This window comes from Carettochelys insculpta, chromosome 1 (genome assembly GCF_033958435.1).
Source record: "Carettochelys insculpta isolate YL-2023 chromosome 1, ASM3395843v1, whole genome shotgun sequence".
In the NCBI taxonomy this organism is placed as follows: domain Eukaryota; kingdom Metazoa; phylum Chordata; order Testudines; family Carettochelyidae; genus Carettochelys; species Carettochelys insculpta.
This window is the reverse complement of record NC_134137.1, coordinates 250,237,496-250,264,562: the sequence shown is the minus strand read 5'-3', so window position 1 is coordinate 250,264,562 and position 27,067 is coordinate 250,237,496. Positions and strand designations below refer to the sequence as shown.

General features: G+C 42.7%; 1 protein-coding gene across 3 annotated transcripts in view; it reads right to left on the bottom strand.

The window, feature by feature from the left end:
• ITPR2 (inositol 1,4,5-trisphosphate receptor type 2) overlaps positions 1-27,067 on the bottom strand; it is a 340,554-nt gene that overhangs the window by 127,070 nt on the left and 186,417 nt on the right. For all 3 annotated transcript variants that reach the window (XM_075004401.1, XM_075004407.1, XM_075004412.1), the window contains 3 exons: positions 21,677-21,867; positions 19,588-19,730; positions 17,501-17,609 (listed from right to left, as the gene is read on the bottom strand). In XM_075004401.1, the coding sequence (XP_074860502.1) occupies positions 17,501-17,609; positions 19,588-19,730; positions 21,677-21,867 (443 nt within the window). The remainder of the gene's footprint in view (positions 1-17,500; positions 17,610-19,587; positions 19,731-21,676; positions 21,868-27,067) is intronic.

Here is a 27,067-nt window from a genome sequence, read left to right as displayed (position 1 = left end):
GACGTGTGGACCAGCAGGCCATTTGCTCACACAGACAGAAGTAAGAAATGCTTTGACTAGATAGCTGTACTGCACATAACTTGTTTCTGAATAAAGCACATCAGAATCTGAGAAAATTTCTTATCCTTCTTATGCTTGCTGCTTTTTTCATGCAGACGTTGGTCCACAGGACACTGGGTCAAATATCCAAACCCCATGTAACAAAACGGTTGATATGAATCGGCTGTTCCTGCATATAATTTTATTTAATGCAAGAACATTAAAGTATTGGGAGAGGAGGGGTGAACTGTAACTGTTGCTCAGTTCACACTTTTTATGGTGCTTTCTGAAAATAAAATTGTATTATTATTTTTTCAGATTAATATAGGAAGGCTGAGAAAATGTTTCCAACCACCACAAAAACATTTCCAAAAGAGTGCGAAACAAGTGAGAACAGCCCATTACACAAACCCTATGTTAGATTTCACTGCGCCATCATAGCTAAACACACTTGCACTGCCAGCAGTGAATCGATGCTACAAAATAAAATTAGCTACTACAGTATTCTTCAAATAATCAACTGTGCTGAAACTACATACTCCATTCTTCAGTGATGTCTTCCAGTCCATTAAAAGAAGCACTGCGTGGGGCCTGGTGGTTCAGTGAGATACTTAGGGCCACTCTAAGAAGGTACATAGGGCTGACACAAGATTCTACAAATCCCACTATGTCCTGCTTTAATGCTAAGAGGTTCACACCTAGGAATTTAAAGGCCGGGATTTAAATCCAGGCTCAAAACTACACTCCCAGAATTTGGGAGGTTACCTATGGCCACAAACACCACTTGCAGTGAGACTCCGGTGGACCTACTGGAGGAGGTGACGAAGAAGAGTTTGAGATTCGGTGCCTTCTCAAGCACTGAGGTGTGGGCATGAGGCAGTCTGATTCAGAAGCGGAAGCCAGCTAAGGGGCATTCCTAACACATTTCTTCCCGGTCATAGTCGTTGTTGAGAACCTCAGAGAGCGGGTGGGAGCCCTGCAGCTGCTGCTTACCCATCCTCCAAGAACTCCATTCCCTCTCCACAGGGATCACTTGAGAGCAAGAGGGCAACATTCTTCCACTGATACACTAAGGATATCTTGAGTCTAAATGCAGAGGAATGGGCAGAAAGTAAAGTAGGTGCGCGCGCACACACGCTTACATTGTCCAAAAAAAGAGCAAGCAAATGCTGATGGGTCGGGGGAAAAGGAGTGAAAAAGAAGGGATAGAAGGTGGGAGTGGGACAAGCCTAAAGAAGAGCAGTTATTTTCATCTATAGCTTGAGTGATCATCCATCCTATATTGGGTGGGACAGTCCCATATTTCAGGCACCAATAAGGCATCCCTACTTATTTTTAAAAAGGGGAGAACTGTCCCGTATTTGGCCCCCCGCCAGCTGACCTTTTCCCCCCACCAGCTGTGCAGGTGCAGCTGCTGGCTAGAGAGCATGTACTGTACTGTACGTGAGTACCTGCTCTCCAGCCACAGGCAGAGGGAGCCAGCAGGGGGCCCTAAAAAGGTTGGGGCTCTTTTTTGCCTCCCAGAGGCTTGGGGAAGCTGGAAGGAGCATGAGCGCTGCTGTCGCCTCCTTCTCAGCTCCACAAGGGGCAGGGAGCCCACTCATTCAGCTGTCTCACAGTTCCTGGCCCCTCGCGCCTCCGGGTAGCTGGGAGGAGCACAGGCAGCGCTGCTGTTTCCTTCTTGGCCCCCCAAGGCATGGGGCAGCCAGGGAGGTCAGACGGGGAGGCAGCCCTTGGCAGCGGCAGCCACAGCTGGGGAGCCAACCCCCACCACATCTCCCTGTCCCACGTCTGGGATAGGGAGATATGGTCACTCCATCTCTAGCCCTCTGGAGACCAAACATTCTGCTGACTTCCGTCAGGGGCAGTTCTCAGGGCACCACAGTCCTCCCCTGTACCCCAAATGCTTAACTGCGCTGCTGCCGCTGAGTCCCAGCACAAGTTTCCTTTCCTGACAATAATGCCAGTTTGACGTCAAGCCTCCAGTGCAACGCATGGCGAATTCAGTACAACGTGCTCAAGGCCATGCACAACCGCACTGCTGTACTTGGAACAAGCCATGAGCAATGGTGAAGCCCAACGAAGAAGTACCTGCAACGATCAGGCCTCGTCATGAGGACATGCACAGTTTGTGAAAGGCTGTCACAAGAAACAAGGCATAGCTTATCAAAACAAAAAAAGCAGCCCAGTAGCACTTTAAAGACTAACAAAATAATTTATTAGGTGGTGAGCTTTCGTGGGACAGACCCACTTCTTCAGACCATAGCCTTACCAGAACAGACTCAATGTTTAAGGCATAGAGAACCTACTATTAAGGCATAGCCTGTGTGAGGTGCAACAGTTAAAAAGAGTTAAAGAATGCATTCAAACCTTAGCCTTCTCACCGAATGGGCAGACAATAAAATAATATCAAGACTCTTAAACTCCAATAAGCAGTGAGCAATGGGCCACACCCACAGGATTTTATCATGATTCTCACAAAATGTGCCTCTTCCTTAAAGCTACATGTACTGGAGCCAGGTGATTATGAGAGTCTTGACTTTTAAGAAAGCAGGAAGTTTCTATCCCTTTTGTTTGCAGAGCAAAACTTGAAAACATGAATATTAACAGCAAAGCAAATATCACAACCACAAATATGTTACTTGGGGGGCTCAAAATAATGAGATTGTTAAAAATCTCAATTTCAGGGGCCTGATTCATGATTTTTGAGCAGTTGGGGGCTGGCAATACAGAGTAAGTGGAGGCATGAAATCAAGAGAGAATAACCACCCACAAGGCTTCTGTTTTCCTTGGACTGAAGACAAAGCAGCTGTGACACATCCAGCTGGCAATATCAACCAGGCATTCCTCCAAGGACAAACAGACAAGGTAAAATCCTCATGAGACGAAAAATCCTTATCAAAGGCAGTTACTTTGTTTGCTCAATGGCCAAGTCGAATCCAATACACTTTTCTCTTGACACAGCAATGGAGGGAGATCATGGGGACTAGATGAGGGACTAATCAGTGGCCAAACTAGTGAAATCACTAGTGAAATCACACCCCTTTGCAAATTAGTGAAATCACACCCCTTTGCAAATTAGTGAAATCACACCCCTTTGAAATGGGGGGGGGAACCCAGAAAATAGCAACTTTTTATTTTTCTATCAACTGTAGCTAGACAGACTTCAGGATCTGCATGTGCTGTGTCCCAGGAGCAGACCCACTCCCCTCAAGCTTGGGGAGTCTGGGGTATCGTGTGAGTACCTGGCTAAGGCGACCATATCTTCCTGTCCCAAATATGGGACAGGGAGACATGAGGGGAAAGGGCAGCTCCTCCCGGCTGCACCAAGCCTCAGGGAGCTGGTGCTCCCCGCACCCCCAGCCCTGGGGAAGCAGCGGCCACGAGAGCACTCGGCACAGAGAGCTGGTAGCCATGGGTGCTCCCAACCTGGAGCCCCAAGGAAGCAGCAGTCACATGCACTCCCAGCCTGAAGTTCTGGGAAACTGGCAGCCGCAGGCGCTCCCACCCCACCTCCGGCCCCCAAGGGCCTAAATACAGGGTAATTCGTCCCTTTTAAAAAATACGCAGGGACAGATGCCTTTTTGAAATCCCAAATATGGGACTGTCCCACCTAATACAGGATGGTTGGTCACGTCAAGCCTGCCCCTATTGAAAACGTGCCAATCACTTGTGCCTGGGGTCTGTGTGCATAATTCTGGCCAGGGAGGGTTTGTCTGTTTTGCAGTTAGACACCCATGGCTGGCCAGTGCTCTCTGACGTGGGCTTGAGCTGGGGGCTGTTTGACTGCTGTGCAGAGTGCTCATCTATCTCAGAGTCCTGGAGCCTGGGCTCTGACCTAAACACCTACACCACAATTAAACAGCCCCTTTGCCCAAGCCAGCTGGGCCAGCTGGGGGTATCTAACTGCGGTGCAAGCATCAAGTGAAGGAGGAGTGAAGCCAAGGATCTGCCGCCTCCTAGCCCTGTCCCTCCCATTTGCTTGCAGGGAGGTAATCTGGAGAGCTGGGCATCCATAATCAGAGCAGGAAAAAGGAGTGGGTGGGATGGAGGAGGCCCTTGCACTTCCTCATTTCTCTCCTGGGCTGAGGAAGGCAAGGGTGCAACCTACCCTGACACCTAAGAGAGAGGTACTTTTTGTGATTTAATAAACAAAACACCAACATAAATTGAGTTTTTCCATGTAAACTAGGATTTGTGAACAACCCTCACTGCTGAGTCATACACCTCAGACTACAGAGATTTCTGTAAAACTGACAAAAGCTTAACTATTCGCACTGCTATAACCAACCCTAACTAATCACTGCACCATAATGAGTCCATTAGCCTGTTTTTTATTCCACTTTCTCTTAAAACCGAGATCAAAGATATGGATCTAGTGGCATCCCGCTGGCTTCATTTTTATTACTGGCTCCCTAGGACAATCATAAATATTCATTGGTTGTCCTTAATACAGTGCATCAAATTCTGCTCACTGCTGTATCTGGTGCAGCTATAAAAGTACAAACAGGGCTGTTGTACTAACCTATTAAATGCAGCAACATTAAATTTGTGGGCAGTCAACAACAGTTCCCCTCCCCCAGCCATCCTTCCTAAGGGAGCTGAAAATTAGAGCAGATATTTCCTCTTGCACCCTCTGTGCGCTGCAGACATTTGACTGTGGAGTGAGTCCATTTGTGCAGAGATTTCAGATAGCTGAGCCTCCCTCATCGACCCAGCGGTTGTACTGTAGAAGTCCAGAGGTGCCACAAAGTGGTGTCTGAGATAACAAGGCTAGAAAAATGCTGCAGTAAGGAAAAAAACTCTTCAAAACACCATAGTGGACTTTTTTTTAAATGGTAATCATTGCATGGAGGCTCTCTTCAACATTCTGTTGCCTAGCAAGCTAGAAGCAGGAGGTTAACTCCCAGGACAGCAAGGAAGTAAGCACGCAGGAGATGTTCAGGGGACAGCTCTATCTTTGAATTTGTGCCATAGGTCTTTACTCTCTCAGTTTTACACAGACAGGTAAAACCACAAAAATCCCAAACCCCAGGATGTCTGCAATTTGTTTCTGTCCCCTAGGTCACAGTTCACACCACTTACACATAGCATTCTCTTCCATTGAGGCAGCCCCTCCCGGGCAGGCACATCAGCAAGGCACGGGAGGAAAGCTTGTGTTGCAGCAACCTGGGCTGCATCCGTTCTGAGGATCACCAGAGGACTCAGCTCTCCAGAGCTGACACTTTAAACAAGTGCCATAATCCTTTTAAAATAGGTGGCAACCAAAGTTACAGTTCCATTGTTTTAAGTGGCTCAAACAGCATTAATGCGCAGAGGATTGTCCACAGGCTGGTCCACATCATCTGCTCCTTTTAGGACACCAGCGAGTGTGCAGTAAAATCCCTACCACGTAATGGAACTCCGTATTTGAGGTCATGCCCTTCTGATGAAAAAGAAAAAGTGAAAGGGTATAAGGGATCTAAACTCGTTCTATTTATTTACACAAACATTGGGTGGAGGTCTATGGGCTAAACTACAGAACCTTGTTACAAACTAATTTGTTATGCACCTTGACCATCTCACCTCCCAAAACTCCCAAAGCCATCGGCTAGGTATTTATTTGAACTTCCTAAAAACACTTAGGCTATGCCTATACTAGGGAAAGAAAGTTGGTTGCAGATATGCAATTCTAGCTACAGCAATTGCACAGCAAGAATCAACATATCTGCAATCGACGTACTTGGCTGTCCCCAGGAAGGTCAACAGGAGAGCTTCCCACACTTCTCACCTCTCAAGTACACATCAGTTGTGATTCTTGAGAGGTCAATTTTGCGCGTCCCTACCTGATGCTTCAAATCGAGCCCTGGAAGATCGACCCTGTGCAGGTCATTCTTCCAGGCTAGTGTATACATAGCCTTAGATGCGTCATATGCCTTTCATACAAAAACAAAAACAACAAAAATTAAATAAATAACACTCCCCCACACACCTCCATCAGAGAAGTCTGATATGGAAAAGATTTGTCTGTACCTGCCTGTGCTTTGATCCAGCAGTGTTTGATCTAACCACCTCTGGTTAGCCTGTCATTTGACTTCCAGACATGTGGAAGTACTTAGTGAAATCATCGTGGCTAGCGAAAGAAAAAGGGGCAAACATCCAAGTGGTGTTTCTAACGCTGTTGTCCTGCTGATGTCCCTGAGCTTACACACATAAGTAAAGTGAATTGGATTTTGCCCAAATGGTGGTGAAGATTTCACCTGGCAACCGCTTGCCCTATTCCAAATGTTTTTAATCAATTGCAATACTAATAGGGTTTGTTTTAAAATCCATTCAAGTCTTTGGGAATTTTTCTATATACTTTACTGGGCATGGGATAAAGGAGGAAAGCACATACAAATACCCTAATCCTATGTTTTCATGTGTAATGCATCTTGAAATCAATGGGATCTCGGTGTATGGAACCTACCACATTATTTGGCTCTCTGGTGCTTGGAAAACTGGTACCAGTTGAATCTCTCTAATCTGGCATCCTTGGGACCTGTCCGGTGCTGAATGAGATAATTTAACCGGACCATGAGAGGTCACTATTGTCCAGTAGCATTACCAAACTTTCCACTGTTTACTGGGCTCTTAGAAAATATTTAGGGGCAAATTAGGGTTAAATAACAGCACAGAACACTGACAGCCAGGACTGGAGGCTGTAAACAAACTTTATGGGACCACAGGAAATTTGGCCACACTCAGGATAAGTGGTCATCTGACTAACTAAAATCATGCCAGATTACAGGTGTTGTCAGAGACACGCATGACAGAGTAGACAGGTTCAACTTGTATTAGCATCAAACAGCTTCTGTTTGTGCTTTGGGTGGTGTTTTCAAAATGAAGAGCTTACAGAAAAAACACAAGTAAATTTATTTTACTATCTCGTGGGGAATTATACTTGATAGAGCAAGAAACATAATAAAAGGTTCAAAATAATTTGGAATGGAAGGGTCAGATTTTGGAGATTAATAGCTGTAATTATGAAACAATTCTGGCTAACTTCTTCACATTTTACGAGAAAAGAATATCATGTCTTTCTGAGAAATCACTGTCTATAGGAAGCAGCACATTTACATCCAGGTGTTCTCAGCCTTTAGAAAGATGTTGCACATGGTATCTTAAAATAGGATTTGGTTACAACTTCAGAGAGCTTTAAAAAAATATCAAGTTTTTGGGAACAGAGAGGAAAACAGAATATCGGGGAGCCTTATTTCTCATTTATTGTATTACCAGCTAATAAAAGGGTGTTAACACTTCGGAGATCAGCAATACACTTTAGATCATTGTGGCAAATAACAGTAATATTTAAAGAAAGAACAAAAATTATTACAAATTATCTAAAATAGAAATGAAGCATCTGTTTAAGTGTAAGCACCAACACTGTCTCTAGGAACTCCTAGGAACTCAATGGATATAGGCACTCAAATTTAAGCACATGCATAAAGCACATGCTCTGCTGAATAGGGGACCTACATTATGACAGGGGCCACCAGTGACTTTTGCTATCCATGGTAGGGAGGACTGTGGTTCCAGCTTCTTGTTTCAGTTATAGACTGAACAAACATTCTTTCCTTTGTCCGGTGGATTAGCACAATGTTTGAGACTATCCTTGAAGCAAGTCACTGTCAGCACTTTACACCTGGTTCCAACTGAAGAATGGTTTTTTATGCATTTCTGAGGAGAATCAAGGAATTCATTTTAATCTATAAGGCGCTACATACTCCTTGAGCTGGCTGGCTGCCTACAGCAGTGTTTCTTAAACTGTTTGAGACCACGGAACAGCAAACAGTAATATTTTTTATGTGGAACATCTATAAAAATTTTCTTAAAAAAATTTTTTGTCTGACAAAAATAACCAAACAGCAACATATACGGCAAAACCAAAATGAAGTAATTTAATCAGGTATCAGAGCAATGAAGAAGTAACATTGCGGCTACGTCTACACTAGCACACTACATCGAAGTAGCCTATTTCAACGTAAGAACATCGAAATAGGCTACTTCGATGCGTATCGTCTACACGTCCCCCAGGGCTGGTGCCATCAACGTTCAAAGTCGAAGTAGCGACAGAGAACGTTGAAAGGAGCTGCCCCATAAGGAAATAAGGAGCATCCACACACACACGTGCTCCCCGTTGAAATGAGGGGCCAGCAAAGCCCCAAGCCACTCCCTTAAAAGGCCCCTCCCAGACACACTCGGCCTGCTCAGCATGAGATCCACAGAGCCAACATCCGGTTGCAGACCCTCTGCACACAGCATGGACCCCCAGCTGCAGCAGCAGCACCAGCCAGAAGTCCTGGGCTAAGGGCTGCTGCACGTGGCGACCATAGAGCCCCACAGGGGCTGGACAGAGCGTCTCTCAACCCCTCAGCTGATGGCGGCCATGGAGGACCCCGCTATCTCGCCACCCAACGTCGATTTTCAGCGTGCTATTTTGACGTTGTGCCGGCTACTTCGAAGTAGCCCGCTAGTGTAGACACACCCTGTATCTGGGTTTACTAACAGAAAACATAGACCATCAATGTATTTTCCCCAAACGCTTGTGGCACACCTGCGAGTTGTTCATGGAACACCAGCATTTCATGGAATGTAGTTTTATGCTGGCCTACAGCATGAGAATACCTCTCTCCTGGGTCACAACTCTGACTTATGAAATTAACAGAGATGTTTCTATGGACAATTCCTAGCTTTTTCACTCCCTTTCTTGATGCATAGCTCTTTACCGTGGTACTTGTCTCCTGTGAGCTCCACCAGAGCTTACTGTATTCCTTGACCTTCAGGGGATGAGTGCCAGCCTAACCAATTTGTTCAAAAATCTGCTTAATCTCATGTTCAGTGGGAAGGATTTAAACGATGGGGAGGAGGGATGACTTATTATTGGTGCCACTAAGACAAACATTGTCCTTCTGGATTTTTCCCCCAAGATTATAAAAATCCACTGAGAGACTATTGCAATGAATGAATAATAAACAGCTCTATAAATATTAATAAATGAACAATGAACAAAGTCTAGTAGGACATTCAAAGACTCTCTCATCAACAAAGTACTGTGGTATTCTACAATAATAGTCCCAAAAACTACATCTTAAATACTACTGCAATGTTTGGCGAGATTCCTTCAAAACACTAAAGTTTTTAAATTTCTAAATGTGTCAGAATAATGTAATAACTTCATGCTTTGATGGATGATGTCACAAGGCCCAAGATATCACGACCCACAAACATCACATGATCTGTGGTATTTGTTTGTTTATTTATTACTGCTTGGAGCCCAGAAGGGAAAAGTCGGATTGTGTTGATTTGTTTCCCTGTACAGTTTATTCCTTTTCCTTTTAAAGTGCCAACATGTGAGTCTGCTGAAAAACTACCATACACAGGGAATTTGGAAGTATTTTGTGTTTGATCATATGCATGCCAATACGCTCACATGATGGCTCCTTAAAAATAGTAGCTTTGTTCAGCCACTACAAGAAAAGAAACTAAAATTTCCATTCTTACGCATTGGCACAGCCTCAGGTGCTGTAACACACACAACTTTATACAAGCCATTGTTGTGGTACATGAAATTATCCTGGACTAGAGGCCCAGCTGCAGCTCTGCTAGCAAGTGGAAGTTGGGCTGGAAGAAAACTCTAGATAGAAACTTGTTGTAATACACATCCAAAGTGCATGGGCCGCACTGGGAAGGGGGAGGAGCTTTGATGGGAATTGGGATGGGCACCATGCTGGCCAGGGGAGGGGTGTAACCTGCATGGTGAGGGGGACTCTATTGTGGGGTCTGGTCCAGGCCCCATGCTGGCCGGGAAAGGGCTCTGTTGGGGGCTGGGTTGGGCCCTGCACTGGCTGGGGGAGGAGCTGGGGTTGGCGCGGTGGCAGAGGGAGCTTCATCAGGGGCTGGGCCATGCCCTGTGGTGGCTGGGGCTGACACAGTCTGGGGCAGGGTTGGGGGGAACATGAGAGAACCTTGCCTGGACAGACAGATGGACAGACACAGCAAAAATAATACCTAAGATGCCAAAAAAGAGCCACAACCAAAAACTGTGGCATCTTGTTGCCGAAGTGACATATCACACGCACTACCTTGGCTTCCGGAACATATAAGAAAAGGCATCCGTTTGCCTTCTTGGTCAACACTAGATTGCAGGGTAGAGCCCACAGGGTACTCCACATGCCTGAGGTGTCCCTATTGGTACAGCAGCTGGGGCATTTCATATAAGAGAAGGGCTCTTATGGGATAGTCCTGATACCTGCCATAGGCTCCTGGTGAGAAATAAGTCTAAACAAGAAATTCAGACTCTTCTTTGAATGTGCCCTGCACCTTACTTCATATTTTAAAGTCTATCACAGACATTTGTGGGTCAAAAAAATCCAGATGTCTGTATCCATCCTCATTGGCCCCTACCATTTCTCTATAGTTTGATGTTTAAATTTATAAATTTCATTTACAAGCACTAGAGCAAGCACACGGAAACCCAAAAGAGTATTGGACCAAGCCATCCATTTAAAAGCCAAATCTTTTCAATTTTTCATTATACTCCATCAAATCAGTCAACGTCTGCAAGCACTTTCCAGATTAGACAGAGGCAAAATGATAATGACAGGCAGGAAGCAACCAGGAAGCAGGTGACCTATGAAACCACTAAAGTATGAGGTGGCACCGACGTCAGCATATTATGAAATCTCTAGTGAACACTGATCACTAATGGTCCTTTCTGATTGGGTGTCAGTGACGTCATCCCTCTGCCAATGATGACCAATAAACGCACGGTTCTAATGCTTGCCCTTACTCTTTTTTTGTAAATGCCAATAGATGTAACAGAAAAGTCTATGCAAGTGGTGAATTCCTTCAATTCAACTGTGCTGCTTGCATGGTTAAAAGTAATTTGCCCCTTTACTTCTGTTTTAAAGCCCTACTCAAGGTGTGCTCTAGTTGCTTATATTGCTGATTGCTAATAACTTCTTACAGATTTAAATACTGTCTTATTTCCAAATCAAGTATTCTTTCTATAGCAAAAATATTGTATGTTATAAAGGCCTTAAAAGGATATAGTCAGTTGTAAGAGTTTTACAGTATTTTACAGTACAGTTATAAAATATTTTACAAAACCTACCATTAATACATATAATGGGATGGAGTGGTTGAATTTCCAGTGACAAAGTTTTAGATTGGATTTAAATATTCCCTACAGCATTTGCATCCCAGCACTGAAGCAATCTGTAAAACACAGCTATATCAGTGAGTAAAGTGAGTAATTTTGGACTGGAAATTAAAAAAAGAAATTGACTAGTGTGCCATCTTTCTTAAAGCAGAGTACAAACAAATCAAAAAAGAGTGCACACAATCAATTATTTTTCTCAATGTTTGCAGTACTGCAAACCCAAAGTACAATTAGAAATACATGTAAGGGAATTAGTCTCCCTTCCTTCCCACCCTTCCACTTGAAATAAAACATTCTCTGGAGTTTTACAATTATTCTTGCTCCCATTTATTTTTGCCTACATTTGTTGTAATTTCTCTGAATACTGCTTAACTCAATACAGACAAACATACAAAACATATAAAATGAACTTAAATAGACTAGACTAGATCCTGGAACACACTTTAAGCTAAGAGAATCTTTGATATAAAAATGGTAACAACAATGAGATACTGCTATAGTTCATAGGAACACCAGTGGATTACTCAGGAATATGAGGACACATTTTTGCAACTGATAAACCAACTCTCTTTTGGTTTCATGTAGCTGAGGGTAGAATCTGGATGAAACTCTTGACCAAATTCTCCAGTTCTAAGAGATGTGTGAGTTCAAATCATTGGAGCTTTGCCACTGACTTTGACTGAAAAGAATCTGGCCCAGAGGAAAGCAACAAATACTACCCGTTTAGTGGCAACCACAGGTGACCTACAGGCTCTTAGGGAATAGTGTACATTTGTAAAAAGATTTCTAACCTGTTCTTTGTTGTTGTTTTCACTGCTTAAACAATAAGCAAAGGATTGATAGTACTGTATAGCTAAAAGACAAAGAAATCTTAAGATTTCACGACATAGTGCTACAAATCTAGTTATGCAGTAGAAAAAGAAACAGTGAAAATGTTTTTAAAATGGGGCAATCATTTTCATAAGTACTCTGAAAAGGTGAAAAGATTAGGGCAGTGTTTCCCACAGGGTGTGCTGTGGAACCCTGGGGTTCTGCAAAGTGAAAATAAGGGTTCCATGAAAAAATCCATTACAATATTTTATATTTTTAAAAAATAGTAATTATTATTTATGCCTTTACGAATTTTATTAAAAACAATTTTCATTTACTTTTGCCAGGATAAGTGCCCCTGTGTAATGTCAGCTTAGCCAGAGTGGAGACAATGATGTCATTACTCACTCAGCACTGTGTGTGCATCAGTGATGTAATCGCCTGTTAAGGGTTTTGCAAACTTCTTTTGAGTTTAAAAGGGTTCCATGGCCAAACAAAATTGGGAAACACTGGCTAGGGTACTCATATTTCTGATGGACAGTTAAGTTGTTTGTAGGCTCTCTCCTCTACTGATACCAAAGCTGTAATCTAATTTTTCATTCATACTGTGGTTCAACATCTAAAACTGGAAAAGGTATCAAATATGTGTTCTATAGCAAAAGAAGCCCTTACTCATGCACAGTCTTTATTCAGGCAAGCAGTACTATTAATTTTCAAAGGGAGCCAGTGTTCCCTGTAAGCTGAGCGCTTGGGCTGCTACCCAGGAGAGATTGTGGTGCTGCCGAAGTGATTAGCAGAGCGCCCACAGCCACCAACAGTGGGAAGCATGTGTTTCTATTGGTGGTGCACATCCACACATGCCTTTGTGCACATAATATTTATTCTGCCCAGAGAGGGAACACTGGTGGAAACTATTCGTGTAAGCAAGAGTTACAGATCTGGTTCCTGCCATTACATTTTAGACTATACTATACCATTTGTTAAACATACCCATCAATTAACTAATATTACAGTAAAAACATACCACAAAATGCATATCTGACATATACGTACACACGTGATTACAGGGTAAATTTTTCAGAAGCACCTATCTTACTTCAGATTCTCTTGAAAGTCATTGCAATAAGGCACCAAGGTTACTTAGGTGTTTTTGGTTATGGGACTTATGTGCTTAAGTCACTTAGGGGCTTTTCAAACATTTACTCATTCAGCAGCAGGGATGGAACTGTAGCTGGAATAAAAATTCACCTCAGATGTCATATAAAACTTAAACTGAATTCAAATCAAAGTGCTGAGAGGACAGCTCTAATACGAAGTCCTGTTCCCTTCCATATGATTTGCTCTTTAAATAAAACCTTGTGGAAATGAAAGCTCACTTTTATCCAACATAAAACTGAAGCATGGGCAATGGTAACACAAGTTTCCCCCCACAGAATGCCTTACCAAAATTCATCAACATTGTCCTGGATAGGCTGCCTAAAGAAGCGAAAGTCAGAAGGGCACCCAGGCACTACGTGTTGGACTGAGACTTACAGCCTTAAGAATTTTCTGTCCTTATCTATGAAAGTCAAATCAATGGCCAAGAGGTTCTATATCCCATTATTACTGCAGTTCCCCAAATCAAGGCTTCAGGAAAGCAAAACAGAATGACAAGCATGTGGGGCTGAATGGAGAACAAGGCTTTCCCAGCTTAAATCTATACACTTTCCATGATGGCTTCCCCCACCATGGATATCGTCTCATACCTTAGGAAACTTTGCCATAAGTCCTCCCAATGTTCTTTGTCTTTTCAGGAGCACCAATACACTCCAGACCCCTGCCTCATTAGCTTGATATATTGTACTGGTGTTTTAATAAGCACACGTGAACGTCTACAGTCCTAATACCATTTGTGTTGTCATTGGGGGAGGGACAGGAGTAGAGGGCTGGAGAAAAAAAAAATCAAGCACCTAAGTTTTTTAAAGAAAGTTTAAAAAGACAGTCACTTAAATTTCTCTATGCATCAGTTTCCGCTCTGTAAAATGGATGATAACTGCCTATACCCCACCATAAAGGGAGGGTAAGTATAATTAAGATCGTGAGGGACTCAGACACTAAAGTAATAGAGGCCAGATACAAGTACAACTGATCACTAGATTGCATTATGATTCTCTCCCTACTTCGCATCATAAGAAGTTGTGAAATAATCTGTAACTGAAAAAGTTTATGGTTTGTGCCAAATTTAATGCTCAAAATATAGACTTGTGATTAACATGCTTTCAGGTCTTCTGTTATCGAAAGTTCATTTGGCCCCATGTCCCCTAATTCTGTGTTTTTCCAGTACCTCAATTACACAGTACAGCAGAATTGCATGCAGTGATGTAATGTTTCATGGAAAGCTGGGAAAGTGCACAAAAGACAGCTCACTGTGCTATTTATATCCTTTCTGAAGTTGGTAACTTCAGCTGTGACTCCCCAGAGAAGTGAGTGAGTGAAGGACATGCAAAACCATACAGTGAGTCCCATCTTTTGATTTATTATCCTTCTCCACTATAAAATTTGTGGGTCTCAGAAAGGACAGCATATGGGGCAGGTAGCCTTTGCCCCCTACCTACAGCTGTTAACATTTACTCTCTTCTTGTGCACTATCTGGATAACAATCCACAACTGAGCTGCCTTTGCTGCATGTACTCTTGAGGTCCGGAAGCCAGGCTCTCTTATTAAAGGATCTCTAACTAGGGAACTTACTCCCTCTGGTGGTTTGTGTTAATTTCACTGTATCACGCTCCAGAGCAGGGTAAAAGGTCCATGTGATCAGACAAGCCATTGCTGAGTATTTGTAAATTAAGACATTGTCTTCTCATTTCTTGCTTTCTCAAGATTTTATTTTCTTGTAGCTACTTTGGAAAGGCTTAGCATGGCACCCCAATGTGAATGATTTCAAAAAGAGTGACTCATGGTGATGTATGCACTCAATTTGTTGAAATAAATAAAAATTAATAATAATACCTGATTCAGCCATGAAAATTTTGCTGTGACACCAAGACAAATCATTATCTATCATGGACTGAACGCATTGCTCTTGGAGTAAACTTCTTTGCAGGAGGGGAAGAGGAGGCATATTCACCTTTTGTGGATAAGTTGTTCTTACGCAGAGAAATGTCATCACTTTGCTACTTACTGTCTTTATCTTGGTTTGACTGGGTTTTTTGTTTTGTTTTACCCTATCTAATTGGCTGCATAGAGCCTGGGCAAAATTTTCTTTTTCCGTCCATATGTTGAAATCAAAACACATGCACTGTTAACAGACCATATTTCTAATATGTGGCTTAACTATAAGAGAAGAAATGGAAGCATTGCTGTCTTACCACATTCCTGTGACAATACTGAGACATGGAACTTAATGTGTAAAATACAAATCATCCAGAAATATGCACCCATTTCGATACATGAAAAACCCTCCTTTCATTGTTAGGAACTTTATACTCAAAATGAAACTATGGAATATCCTGATTGTTGATAATTCTTCTGCATACTATAAAATGGATAACCAGCATCACATCAAAATCTCTACAAACTGGAGTATGGGAGCAAATGGTGGGGAGGGAAATGTACCACCTGAGGTCAACAATTTTTCTTAAAGTCATTCCAGTGTATATACTTGATTTTAAGTGTTGATTCTCAGCAAATGTAAATGATTTCCGTAACCAATGAATTAATCACTCTATGATTAATTTTAATATAAAGTAGGATTAATATCAAGAATGAACGATAAGAAATACTAGTAAGAGAAAACTATATAACACACAAAACAATTGTTGAGAGAGATGGATTTTCAGTCAATTTAAAACCTCTAGTCATGGTCAACTGACAAGTAAAACATGACCCTAAGTTGCAGGCAAGATCAAAGGGGCATTTGAAACCTAGATGTTGAGAAGTATCAGAGGGGGAGCTGAGTAAGTCTGTATCTTCAAAAACAACAAGAAGTCCTGTGGCACCTTGTAGACTAACAGATATTTTGGAGCATAGGCTTTCATGTCCATGTCCATGAAAGCCTATGCTCCAAAATATCTATGAGTCTATTAGATGTTGAAAGGAGAAACTAGAAAACCGTTCTGAAGCTAGGCAAAGGAGATGTTAGCAGATACACAAAAAGGTTGGCATTGTAGGGAACACAGAGAGGATTCCACTTCCCCTATGTCAGGGTGGGCAATAAGCAGCCCATGGGCTGCATGCAGTTGGCCAGGGCTAGCCCCTGGTGGATGGCCAGGCATTTTTTTTAAACCTGAGCATGCTTCCATTGGCTGCAGTTCACCATTCACAGCCAATGGGAGCTGTGGAAAGCAGCATGAGAACTGCTTCCCGCAGCTCCCATTGGCCAGAAAGGGTGAACCATAGCCACTGGAAGCAGAGAGCACTCACACTAATGGTGGCTCAGGTAAAAAAAAATGTCTGGTAGGCAATTGCCAGGGCTAACCCTAGAGAATGGCATCTGGACCATGGACCGCTGATTGCCACTCCTTCCCTAAATGGTACATGTAAAGGGCTGGCATACATGGAGGGAGGCAAAAACCATTAACTGAGTGGCCCGATTGTAAAGGGCTGGCATACATGGAGGGAGGCAGAAACAATTAACTGAGTGGTGGGAAAAAATCAGAGAGCACAGATGCAATGATAGAGGACTCCAGAAATACATGCTGCTACTTTGCTACAGCTAACCCAACATGTCCCTACCTAACTCAGAGTGCTGGTCTGTAGCTTCACAAAAAACAAGCAGTCCTACAGCACCTTAAAGACTAACAAATGTGTTAGGTAATAAATAAATGAATGTTAATCTTTAAACTGCTACAGGACTGCTTTTCTTGCCAAGTATGTATATGAGTTCAAATAGGCTATGCAGACTCCCTCCCTCTCTCTCTCTCTCTCTTTTATTTGTTTTAATCTATTTTTCCTTCTTAATTAGTTAGATTTTTTTCAGTCTTTGATTGTTTTGTAGTCAGGCTGCTGTGGTACATCTGTAAAATTTCTACACTCTTGCAAGAGAGTGTCTGGGAGAAAACAGCACTTACCTTGCTTAAGGCTAAGATTTGTCAGGCATATTTTTAGTAGATGTGAGGCCAATCATGGCAATAAACAAAAATTCAGGGAAGCCCATGACCTGTCCCTGAGAGTTACTAAAAACATTCCTGACAAAATGGGGAGGCAGGTTCAGCACCCACTGCGTCTGGGGTTCCCTGTTCCCCCAGTACTGTGGAGAGTGGGAGCTGTGGGGTCATTTGGGTTGCAGGGCTGGATTATTGCAGGGTCCTCTGCCCCCAGGGTGGCTGGGCACTTGTGGTCACCCCGCCTGCTGAGAGAGCAAACAGCCTCGCCAAGTCCTGAGGGGGCGGTTGCTCCACACTCCTGGAAGGGGCCGGGCCATGCGTGGCCAACCCTCAGCACTATGTCATAACGACAGCTTTATTTTTAATACTAAAAGGGTAGCAGTACCTCTTCGGCAAAGCTGTCTTTCTTGTCAAGCATTTCTCGTAATGTCTGAAGAATTTTAATGCAGAGTTTTTCTTCTTTCTCCATTAGCTTCTTTGTGTGATTAATCAACCTTCAAATAAAACATTAGACCTTTTAGAGAGCATTGCACCTTGTCTGCAAGCCAGGTAATGTACATTTCATTCAGAAATGTTTTATTTGATACCATATTTCCTGAAGGAAATACAAGTAAACCAGTAAGTACCACGACAAAGAAATGAGTCCCAGCCCAAAAACTGTCATGGCCTTTGAGGATGTTGGAGTCTGCATCTAATTTTGCTGCTAGTGCCTAAGTAATGTACAGAAAGAGTCCCAGATCCAAATACACCTGTATTTTGAGAGGGTTTGAAATCCAGACCAGGACCCATTTTCTGCCATTTGGGCCTACCTTTTTCCCAAAATTATCAGGTTACCTGAACTACCCATCTTTTTATCCTCCAAGCTTTAAAAGGAGCTTTTAAGTTTGATAGTGATAGAGAGTAATAATACTTATTCTACAATTATAGAGTGGCTTCCATCTAAAATGCTCCTAAGTATTTTTACTGTTTTAACAATATCTCTTTCCTCAGCACAGAAAAGCAGTCACTTCTGGATGGAATGCAGCAGCTGTTTAAGTGCACAGAGGAACTTTGCAGGGCAGGAAGTTAAGCAGAATTCTGCATCCAAATAAAACTGACATAGTTTAGGAAGGCAAATCGTCATTGCTCAAATGAGAATTTAGCAAAAAAAAAAAAAAGACACTGAAGCTAACATACATATTCTTGCACGTAGCATCATTTGTATCTCATCCAAAACACAGCATCAGCCACAGCACCATTCCTATCATCACGCTGAGTTCAGAAGTAATATTACTTCCTGCAGCATGCTGGGATTTCTTTGGAAATTTCCCAGTCAGGCAATGACTAGGTTCATGGGATGAACTCACCATGGTCTAAAGGCAAATCAGATGACTATTAACCATAATTTTAACATGATTACCTATTAATATCAGAGGAGTAGCCGAGTTAGTCTGTATCTTCAAAAGCAAGAAGTAGTCCTGTGGCACCTTATAGACTAACAGATATTTTAGAGCGTAAGCTTTCGTGGGCAAAGACCCACTTTGAAGAGGGTCTTTGCCCACGAAAGCTTACGCTCCAAAATATCTGTTAGTCTATAAGGTGCCACAGGACTTCTTGTTGTTTTACCTACTAACAGTCATCTTTATCTTGTATTGCAAAGTATTACTGAGCAATAGTGGATGATTTAAAAATGGTATTCCTTGCACACTTGCATAGGCCAAATCCTGCAATCTTTATTCCGTCAATATTCCCATTGACTTTCAGTGAAAGTTTTGACACAGGAGGAAAAAAATAAAACATTTAGTCTTATTTTTTTGAAATGTATGACGTATATAATGCTACCTGTGCAGAATATGTAAAAAGCCGAGGAATCAGAAAAACTTCCAGATTTTCACAGTGCCCTCAAGTTACCTCAAAATTATCTAGTTTCTCAAGGACAAGCAGGGCATCTCACTAGAGCCCCAATAAAACAAAACCAAACAACTCTCTTCCAATACCCACTGTGCAAATAAAACCTGTTATAATTCAAAACCATGCAAGGGTATCAGTGAAACGTACATGAACAAGAGCTATTCTGGAGACTGCAGTTTGAAATAAAAACCAAAGGATTTATTTATTTTGTCTCAAAAGGTAGCTCAACATGCTCTACAAGAATATGAATTAAAAGCACACATTTATAACACGGTAAGTGAGACCTTGCATTCTAGCTGGGGACAACTTAACTCAAATAGTGATTAACAAAACAGAAATTTGTTGCGACTGTCTTCATTTGAGCAAGCCACAGAGGTTTTCATTTTAATCATGTCACACCTACAACCTACTTCCTAAGGTGTAAACTGTGTAACAGAGAAATATAAACAAAGGGTATTTGTGAGACATGGGCTCCTAAGTGCCTTTTGTAAACAAGACTTACGCACTTCTAAAAATTCTACCTTGTCACCTTTTCCAAAAAAAAAAAAAAAAAATGAACAGGGCACTTTTTGTGCCACTTACTTGGACAAGAAAGCACCACATCTTATTCTTGCATCACTCCCTTCAGGAAAGAGAAGTTCAGGGCTATGCAGTACATCAACCAACACTGAGAATTCAGCCTGCATCATGGGAGTGAACTGCTGTTCCAAGGAGGATACTACATCCTAGACAAAGAAGTAGCAGGAGAACATCAGTTACGGCAAGAGCAAGTCCAATCCCATTTCCAATGATTTATCGTATGAATGACATATCAGACGTCAATTTTGTCAATATTTGTCGTCATTTGTTGTTCTACCTCCCAGCAGGCCACGATGGATGTCAGTCTTACCATGCCCTTGTTACATGCCTAAAGTAGCAGCTCCATGCTTTCTCCTTTGCTGCCCACCACACTTGAGAGCAGCTTCCCACAACCTTCCACAGAGTTACCACACTGCCCGCCTTCAGAACTCTCCTTTGCCTACGAAAACCTGACAATGGTTATGAAACCAGTGAGCTGACACCACTGCCCGGCAGCCCTTTTCTCCTTGCATTCCCATTTCTCTGTGCCTGTCTCCACTTTTTGTCTCTTGTCTTACACTCAGAGGGCCAACAGCCTTGCCGAATCCCTGGGCAACGTTGGGGGATGGGGGCATTTCTGTGCTCCCAGAAGAGGCAGGACCTTGGGCAAAAGGGGCAGAGGGACCCCCTGTCACTTGCCCAGTAGCTCTCTACCCAAGGTGGGTCTGTGGTGGGGGCCAGACTTACTTCAATCATCACCACTCTGATGGTGGCCTTGCCAACGCCGAATTGGGGGCTGATGGACCTGAGGTTGTTGAGGATGGCCAGCCTTCACAGGGTGATGGCCACCCTCTTCTGCACTGGGAGCACTGGCCACATCCATGTGTCCCTGTGCTGGAGGACCTAGGTGAGCCAGTGGCAGAGGTCTTTGAATGTCTGATGGGTCATCCTGACGTTCCTCAACCACCGCTCATAATCCCATCCTCCAGCACCAGCTGGTCCCACCACTCGCTGGTGGTGGTGAAGGCCCACCAGTGCCAGATCAGGGGCTGAGGGGGCGGGCAGGGGAGGGGAAGCAGTACCATGGCCAGGGCCTGCAGGCTGGGTCCCATGCAGGCGACCCGGCCGCACCACTGGAAGAGGAGAGCAACCAGCTTGGCCAGCAGGCTGGCCAGGGTGGGGACGACCTCACCTTCGGGGAGGGTGGGAGCAGGCATGTTCCTCGGCTTTTCTCCCCAGCACGTGCTCTGTTGCTGTCCGCAGCCTGGCAGCCTTGAGCACTTGCAGGGTAGAGGTGCTGGGAGGGCCACTTTAAGGTGTCGGTTGGCAGCAAGGCCAGAAGGGCTTGTCGGCCATGTGACCCCATGCCTGCATCATTTCCTGGCCCCTTACTTCAAAGTAGGGGCTAATTGCATGTAGACGTTTAACTCTGAAGTAGGGGGAAGCCTACTTCGAAGTAAGAAAGGGTGCTTTTTGTGTGTAGACGCTCTGCTTCGAAGTTGCTTACTTCGAAGTATAACTTTGAAGTAAGCAACTTCGAAATTATTTTGTAGTGTAGACACAGCCTTTGTGTGCAACAAATGAATATGTTTCCAGATTCTTTATCCATAATACAACATTGTGATGATCCAGTCAGGGTTCAGGGGAACAATTCAGACCAGGGTGAGGTTGTGTCACCATGAGCCCTGGAACCCTGGATGTCTCACCATGCTTTGCTGCTGTAGCTGCCAAAATGGGATGCTCACAACCAGCAAGAGGGTTTCAAGTCACACTCCACATACCTAGGTGCTTAGACACCCCTGATTCAGCAGTTCCGTCCACACACCAATAAGCCTGCTCAGGCTTCCACCAGCCTTGATTACAACCAGTGTAATGACTTCAGCACACTCCCAGTCACAAATTTTCCCCGAACAACGTACATTTTACATGATGCCTTTCAGATACAGATTATAACAACAGTGAGTTGACATACACTGAGCTGCTCAGGCCCACTGACACTCCCTGACAGATATCAGTGTTTGTTGCCTTCTCTCCTTGGGTTGTTCACACACCACGTATACCTAGAGAAAAAACATATGGCCATATTCACAGCATCAGGCATTTGGTACCATACCTGCAGTTTTTCAATGATATTCCTGTAATCCCAGGCAGGTCCTCCAAGAACTTCTTTAAAACGAGGTCCACTGCGAGCAGACATTCTCCATCCCATGGCCGCTCTCTGCACCATATTGGAATGGCTCTTCATGAACAGGGTATTCACCTGGCTATCTAAATCCACCGGAATTGCTATGCCACGGTTCTTTGCTGTAAGCAGAAGACAACATTTACAATAGAATGCTTTGGGATCCTTTGCAAATAATTTTGGGTGATATCCTGATCTCATGCAAGGTGTGTTTTGCCCCTGATTTCAATTAGGCCAGGATTTTACCCTTATTTTTAAAGGGTCCAGATGCTCAGCTGGTGTTAAGTGGCACAACACCATTTAAATTAATAAAGTATACCTGCTGAGGATCTGGTCTAAGAGCTCTGACTTCTCATAGGTACAGGTATCTCTCTGTTTTAAAGAATGAATGATTTTAAAATACTTTTTAAATCAATTACCTCTACAAAGATATTAGCAACAGCCATAATTCTTCCAATAGCTACTTATAATCCATTTGAAAGTAAATTTCAAAATTCTAGTCATCTTAGACACAGATTTGCATTTACCCAATATATTCTATTGACGCCTGAATGCTTTATTTATTTAAAAACTACTTAGACATATAGAAGGGCTCTAGCTTGGTTTGTTTTTTCCCACACTATCCTTCACATAATACATGGCACAAAAGTGTCCCGATCTGCAACTGAGGCTCCAGGGCTCTACCACAATTTAGAAAAAAAAAACTAATAATAAATAGCCAAAGAACTGAAGAACTGTACTGTTGGCAAATCCAGGAAAATAATTGATTTTAGACCCAAAGGTAAAAGGCAGAGAAATCTTCCACTAGTTTCTGCATGGCACTGATAGCTCAGATAATGTCATGTTAATTGTGCATGCTGAATGGCATGTTCAAAGAAGGATAAAAAAAGTAAAGCCATAAATAATTTTGATGAACACTCTTCTGTATAGGAACTCTGAATTACAGATCCTTCTGTGCTGCAATGAGCCAGAATGGCTTTCTTTTCAGCGTCTGTGTGGACGTGTTGGAGGTTCAACAAGCAATGTCAGTAAGACACCACAACAGGGGACATATTTTCTGACATGAACTTCAAAAGTTAGGCTGCAAGGAAGTGATTCCCTCTAGGTTTTTGATGACTTTACTTAATATCCATAGCACAACGCTATCTTTCATAAATGTCTGAGTAACAGAAGAAATATTTTAGATTGCTAGTGTTCTTCAAGAAAATAAACCAATAAACTAAAGTCTGTCTGTTCTTCATAATATACCACCAAAACCTTTGAAACTTGAGGAATTCTGATAATGAAGGTATTCCCAAAGCATTTTGCAACAATATTAAAGTCTTCTAGCCTCGCCAGTACAGGTTATGGAGAGAGAGAACAGGCCCCCCCAATCCAGCAAAGCAATGAAATCCATGTACAATTTTAAGCATATGAGACATATCACTGGACCTGATCCAAAGCACACCGAAGTCAGTAGGGCTGTGGCCACACTTGGCCAAAACTTCAAAATGGCTGTGCAAATGACCATTTCGAAGATTATTAATGAGGCATTGAACTGAATATTCAGCGCCTCATTAGCATTAGGATGCTTCCGGACGCGGCACTTCGAATGCGCTGGTTTCAAAAGCGCGCGGCTCAGCGCAGCTACAGGGGGGTCCTTTTCGAAAGGACCCTGCACCTTTTGAAATCCCCTTATTCCTCTCAGCGAAGGGGAATAAGGCGATTTCGAAAAGAGTGGGGTCCTTTCAAAAAGGACCCCCGTGTAGCCGCGCTGAGCCGCACACTTTCAAAACCAGTGCTTTCGAAGTGCTGTGGCCGGAAGCGTCCTAATGCTAATGAGGCGCTGAATATTCAATTCAGCACCTCATTGGTAATCTTCGAAATGGTCATTTTCATGGCCATTTTGAAGTTTTGGCCAAGTGAGTGCTAGATAACACCCCTTAAAGAATTTTATCCACGGAAGCTTATGACCTAATAAATCTGTTTGTCGAAGGTGCCACAGGACTGCTTATTACTTCTGGACTAGGGCAATGCTGCAGTGGGACCTATTAATGCAGAACCCTGTTGATTTCCACAGGGCTCTGCAAGAGTCCACACTAACATACCCCACTGCAGAACCTGAAGCAAAAGCAGCTGAGTCTGACTTGTGCAGGAGATTCAACCCTGCTAAGTTTGAAAAGATTTCCATTTCTGGCAGACGCTTCCATCAAAGAGTTTGCCTTGGAGAATTAAGAAGTGGTCTTGTGCCAAAGACAAGAAAATGTATTTCCCAACAGCTGAACAACCCACAGATCAACAGTGCCTAGAGATGTTGTTTCCACCCTGCAGCCCCTTTTATTTGTTTTGGAGAACGGGTACATGGGTAAGAGAAAAGCACATTGTATTATTTGTAGTTACTGTTTCTGCACATTATTCTACCTGGATTATTTTTCCCTAGCATGCCAATCATTAGAAAGTTATAGAACAATACTTTTTTTGCACTTACTATTTGGTATGCAGAATTCCAATATGCCTGAGATTCAATTAACAGTGGATCATGTTGTTCAGGAACCCTGACACTTTTGCATCCCCACAGATATTATTTGAAGTTAACAACTTCCATCAATGTCTGTACAGCAGTCAAGGACTGTGATTGTTCAAAGAATCACTGCTAATTAAAACTATCACAAAGAAAGCCAGAAAAAAAAAAGCGCTCCTTTGTTTTGAACAGTTCTTATATGTATAATTCCATTTGTAATTAAGAGTTGCATTGATTGTCAAAGGGCATTATTGAAGTCTAAGCTATAAACAAAGGCTTTGTCTTCTGATTTTCTTGCGGCTTGTAGAAAATTTATCTTTCATTTGTTTCACATTTCATTATTTAAAACAACATGAAACATATCTTTACATTTTGGAAAGCTGACGAACAAATGTGAACATAAATATTTATTTTTAATTTAGGTGTTGTAGGCTGCTTTCCTCTTCAAAACCTGTCAATCTCCCTTAAAGCACAAAAATAAAATATTTAAAAGCATGTTTGGTTTTGCTCCACTTTGGATACTTTTGGAAAACAGGCAAACAACTTGAAAACTAGAGTCAGAATAAAAAAAAAAGATGAGGTTAGAAATGGATTAAATCCCGTCTTTGGGGTGACTGATGTGTAATCAGGGAAAAGGGATACAAACGATTGCGTGACTTCACAAGCAGCTTGGTGTGTCACTTGCAGTGGGGCTGACAGTGTCACCAGCCCCTGGCGCAAGGCAGCGGGGCCAGCTCTGAGCCCTGCAAGGGGTTGGGCTTTGGGTGGAAGGGACAGGGCTGGGGTTAACCACTCCCAGACAGTTTTTAGTGCTGCCAGGAGTGTGCTGTGCCTCCCCCAGGCAGTCCATAGCATTGCCTGGAGCACCCTGCCTGGGACTACAGTGGCAGTTTAAAGTGCCCAAGGCTCCCAACACCTACCACTGCTATTGCTGAGGAAAAAAGGAGAGGCGACTATCTCCCAGGCCAGTGCACACACGTACTCCAACTAGCGCACACATATTCCCACTAGCAACAAACACAGTCCAGCATGAAGACCGGTGAATAAATGGTGCCAATGCACTTAGCTAGGCCATCATGTAAAAACTGAGGGAAAGTTTCTTGGGAACTCAATGCACCAGTTTCTCTGCTCCCTTCATTGTGCAAACTGCTGGGTATATAGGAAGAATAGGATGCAAAATACTGTGTGAGCATTACATTCACTGTAAGAAATAGCTAAATTCAGGCCCCAGCATTCAGGTGGGCTTAATCTCTTTGAAGTTGGCAAAGCACTATATGCTGTACAGCAATGATAAACCTAGCATGTAGGCCAGGTGTCCACATTTGAATAATAATATGAAGATGCAGATGCTCTCACAGAAACACAAAAATCTAAATTAGACCAGACACATCACAGTAAGACATCTATTCCACTCCCCTGCTGGCGAAGGACTGTTCTTACATTACACCATCTAGTTTATGGCTACCTCCAATTTCATTTTCAAAATTCTGTGGACAGCTCTCTCACCAGCCATTTCCCTGGGAACAATGTTCATCAAGACTAATACCTCTGACATGAGGAGCTTTTTATACCACTATCTTTTACGGTAATTAAAGCCGTAGCCTCTTGTACCATCTTAAAAAACCCTGCTACAGGCTGAACCTCTCTAGTCTGGCACACCCTTGAGACCTGACTGGTGCTGAATGAGAGAATTTGCTGGATGACGAGTGGTCAGTATTGTCTAGCAGCATTACCAACACTTCCACTGCTTACTGGGCTCTTAGAAGACATTTTGGGGTACATTACAACTAAATAACAGCATAGAACACTGAGAATCAGGACTGGTGGCTGTAAACAAACTTTATGGGACTGTGGGAAACTTGGTCATATCCATGATAAGTGGACATCCAGCTAACTAAAATCATGCCAGATTATGGATGTTACCAGATGAGAGAAGTTCAACCCGTACCACATTGTAGGTACTTGTGGGTAGCTATCATATTCTCCAACCAAGCCACATTGTCACTTAACTGAGCAAAACATATTTAGTTCAACTAATCTTGCTTCATAAAGCAATCCCTCCAGCTCCTTAATCATTCACTGACTGCTTTATAGACAAACTTGGTTGGGAAGACAACAATAGTAGGATGTTTTACAGGATGTAAAAGTGCCATGCAGATAAGGCACAAAGCTGCCAATCTGGTCCTTTTCATTGACAGTACATGTTTTACTTTCAGCTGAAAACTTAAGTTAACATATTTATCATCCCACAAAAAGATCATGATTGAATTGTTCTTGCAATTAGGGAAACACAAACAGTTAAAATAGAATAAAATATGGGCTTTGTCTGAAATGCATTTTCCCAGCTGTCAGAAATGTAACCATACTATAATTATTTGGTCTGAACTTAAAAAAAAACCAAAAAAAAAAAACCTGAAAACGGAAAATTAGTGTTTCACAAAATGGAGAAGGAAGAAAACTTATGTGGGAAGCAAAATGAAGTCTGCTGAAGTAAAGAAATGATTTAAAGGCACTCTATCTGTATGGCTATTAACACACAAACAATCATTCAAAAAAGAGAGACATAAAATTGAGCCTAGATTCCAAGTCTGATATTTCCTATTTGTAACTTTTTATCATAGCAAGAAGACCTTACAGCTCGTGTATACAAAACCTTTCAGGCTTCTCCCCAGATTCTGTACATCGTTATAGGGGAATAACAGTAAGGTGAAATGGCATTTTTACAATTAGCATCCAGAGCTATAATTGGAAATTGGATTTGTCTTTGTTTCTTTCATACAGCATCCTACCACCTACTGCCCTAGACTAAGAGCTGGTCATGA